The sequence below is a fragment of the Nothoprocta perdicaria genome, unplaced genomic scaffold (assembly GCF_003342845.1).
Source record: "Nothoprocta perdicaria isolate Ctin4 unplaced genomic scaffold, notPer1 scaffold_5, whole genome shotgun sequence".
In the NCBI taxonomy this organism is placed as follows: Eukaryota; Metazoa; Chordata; class Aves; order Tinamiformes; family Tinamidae; genus Nothoprocta; species Nothoprocta perdicaria.
This window is the reverse complement of record NW_020455754.1, coordinates 3,388,023-3,391,575: the sequence shown is the minus strand read 5'-3', so window position 1 is coordinate 3,391,575 and position 3,553 is coordinate 3,388,023. Positions and strand designations below refer to the sequence as shown.

Sequence of the window (3,553 nt, the reverse complement as noted above, 5' to 3'; positions counted from 1 at the left end):
GGCACGGTATTCTCTGTAGATCTGTCCCCAGTGTTGGCATCTGTGGCAGTGAGAGTGCATTATAAACCACAGTCATTCAGGACAGTGGCTAATCAGGTCCATAACAATAACAAACAAATCAATTGGTATGGCAGGAAGGCTTGATTTGTCTGAGGCTGTTTGCCTTCCGCTATTTATCTATGCGATCTGCATGGGCCCTGAAGCTAAGCAAAGCACATTATGTACTTGAACACAACACTTCATTGGCATGCCTGCTCTTCTGTCTTCAGTGCAGATCCCACTGCAATGGAGGACACATCAATGGAGGACAATGCAATGGAGGACACATCAAGTCAGAAGTCAGGACAGAGCAAAGATACACAGAGCAATCTCTCACCTGAAGAGTCTCCTGTCCATTTTATACACACCAGGTTGGAGGAATATGAGCCTGTGGACCTCAGCACCCGGGATCTCATCCTAAAGAAAGCCAAGAAGGTCTGCCTATGCAGTCATCAATCTATCATTACCTTCTTCTGCCACCTGTTTCCAGTGTTGGATTGGCTTCCACGTTACAATGTCAAGACACAGCTGCTTGGGGATGTCATATCTGGGCTGCTGGTGGGGATAGTTGCCATTCCTCAGTCCATCTCGTAYTCCCTCTTAGCGAACCAGGATCCCATCTACGGAATCTACACCAACTTCTTCTGCAATATCATCTACTTTGCTATGGCCACTTCACGCCATAACTTCGTCGGCTCCTTTGGTGTCCTGTGCCTCATGATTGGGCAGTCTGTGAACCGGCACCTTCAGCTAGCAGGGTACAGTGATGACAGTGATGGCTCATCACTGATGGGGAATTCCTCCTTCTCCACTAATGGGACAGAAGCCTGTGACAGAAGYTGCTACGCCATTACAGTGGCCCTTACCTTAAGCTTTCTGGTTGGTCTTTACCAGGTACAAATATTTAATACTGTGCTGTTTCCTCTGTTCCATTTGGCTCAGTTCAGACTTGAAATTACTAGGCCCTGACACCCTTGAACTGCAGTGATTTAGAAAACCCCAAACACACCTGGCTTTGGGGTTGTACTGTTCCCAGATCATAGGTCAGATTCTTACTCATGGGAAATGTCTCCACTGTTTGAGTCTAGCTGTTAGGCAACTTCTTCTCCTTTCACTAGGGTAACAAAAATTCACTGTATCACACTGTTTTTTGCCACCAAGTGATACTCATAAGCTGCTTTGATTTAGCTTCCCTTTGGACTCTCAGTGTTAACTGCAGCTTTGTTTCTTGTAAGACAGTGACAGGAACCTTGAAGACTTCTTTGTATGCCATTTCTAGACACAGAAAAGTCTTCTCTTAAGTTTTCCATAATCCAGACTAACGACTTAAGAAAAAGTCCTGTCTCACACAGAATGCTCAGCAGACACAGTAATCAGATATGTTAAAAGCACAAGCAACTGACATAAATTGCTGGTTACTTCTTTCAGCCCTTCTCATGGATGTTAAAAGTATTACCGAATTTCTTTTCAGATCCTGCTGGGGGTTTTACAGCTGGGCTTTGTGTCTGTCTACCTCTCAGAACCGCTCCTCAGTGGCTTTGTGACTGGCTCCAGCCTCACTATTATCACCTCCCAGATGAAGTATCTTCTGGGACTGAAAATCCCTCGTCATGAAGGAGTGGGATCCTTCATTTTGACATGGATTGACCTTTTCAGATACATCCAGAACACCAACATCTGTGATCTGGTGACCAGTCTGGTTGCTTTGGCCGTCATTGTGCCTGTTAAAGAGATCAATGACAGGTATAAAGATAAGATGAAGGCACCATTCCCTGTAGAACTGCTGGTGGTCATTGTAGCTACAGTTCTATCATACTACTTCAACTTTGAAGAGCGATACAAGTCTGCTGTTTGTGGGGACATCCCTACYGGCTTCAAGAAACCCATCCTACCAGATACAAAACTGTTTTCCACCCTAGCAGTTGATGCTTTGCCCATTGCTATTATTGGCTTTGCTATGACTGTCTCCTTGGCAGAAATCTTTGGCAAAAAGCATGGCTACCCTGTTCGTGCCAATCAAGAGATGGTTGCCATTGGCATGTGCAATTTGATCCCTTCTTTCTTCTACTGCTTTGCCAGCTCTGCAGCCCTGACTAAGACTCTGCTGAAGGAATCCACAGGGACCCAGACGCAGATCTCTGGCCTGGTCAGCTCCTTAGTGCTACTGCTAGTGCTCCTGTGGATTGCTCCACTGTTTTACTCACTGCAGACATCCATCTTGGGGATTGTCACCATCGTCAACTTGCGAGGTGGCCTGAGAAAGTTCTGTGACACTCGCCGAATGTGGCAATTGAGCAAGATGGACACATTGGTGTGGTGGATGACCATGCTAGCCTCCACACTGATCACTACAGAGATTGGGCTCCTTGTGGGTGTCTGTTTTGCTCTGCTTTGCATCATCTTCCGCACTCAGAGACCCAGGGCTACGCTTCTGGGCAAGGTCAGCAACTCAGAAATCTATGAGGACCAATCCACTTACAAGMAACTCATCAATATTGCCAACATCAAGATCTTTCGCTTTGAAGCATCCCTTTATTATGCTAACAAGGATTATTTCAAGACTGTTCTCTATCACAAAACTGGGATAAACCCTACTCTGCTATCTGCTAAGCATCGGAAGACWGAAGCACAGGCAAATGCTGACACAAGGAAGAACAAGAGCTTTTTCTGCCCCAGGTCTAACTGTCTGAAAGCTGACAAGAAAAAGTCCGAGAAATCTCCAGCAGATGTTTGTCTTCCTTCCATAGATATACACACCTTAATCATTGACTGTGGGGCTATGCAGTTCATAGATACAGTGGGTCTCTCTGTGCTAAATGAGATCCATTGTGACTATAAGAATATTGGTGTCCAGATACTCCTGGCCAATTGCAACCCTTCCATCCGCCACCTGCTCCAGAAGGGAGGCTGGGCTGGCAAGACAGCCTGTGGCAACCAATTGGCCTTCCACAGTGTCCACGATGCAGTGAAGTTTGCTGAAAGTTGGTACCATGTGCAGCAGGAGAGCAAGGAGAAAAACGATGCKCCTCTGGACCTGGAAGACTTGAGCTTCCAGGAATCTTTGTAGACCCATGTGCGAAGAATGGTTTCTCTTGGGGATGGGCTTGGTATTTACTTCAGAGCAACTTTAGGACATTCAGAGCACACACATAAGTCTTCCATGAACTACTAGAAGCAGGCCCTGGGTAAAAGGTTTGGGAAAGGTGTGGACTTCAGAAAAGACTGCTAACAAGTAAATAAACTGAGAGGTATGGGAGAGTCATTCAGATAAAAAGCTTAGATGGCTTTTAACTCTYCTTGTGCAGAGGCTAACTGGCATAAATGTGCTAGTCAAGGTTCACCATTCCTTTATGGAGGGCCACAAAGTGAAAAATTGGAAGTATGGAGGAACAGGAATGAAAATGTTCTGTGTATCTATCAGGATGGGAGAAATTTTCTAGGAACCAGAAGAGCCATGGCACGGTTTTCAGCACTGAGTTTGCACAATCATCTTCTGATTGTCTCCTGGCGAAGT

At 45.8% G+C, this 3,553-nt stretch overlaps 1 protein-coding gene across 1 annotated transcript; it reads left to right on the top strand.

Moving 5' to 3' along the window:
• Window positions 1-315: 315 nt before the first annotated feature.
• Window positions 316-3,106, top strand: LOC112954481 (sulfate transporter-like). Its single transcript, XM_026047662.1, has 2 exons — window positions 316-933; window positions 1,511-3,106. The coding sequence occupies exons 1-2, from the start codon at window positions 316-318 to the stop codon at window positions 3,104-3,106; spliced, it is 2,214 nt and encodes a 737-aa protein (XP_025903447.1).
• The last annotated feature ends 447 nt before the right edge of the window (window positions 3,107-3,553 follow it).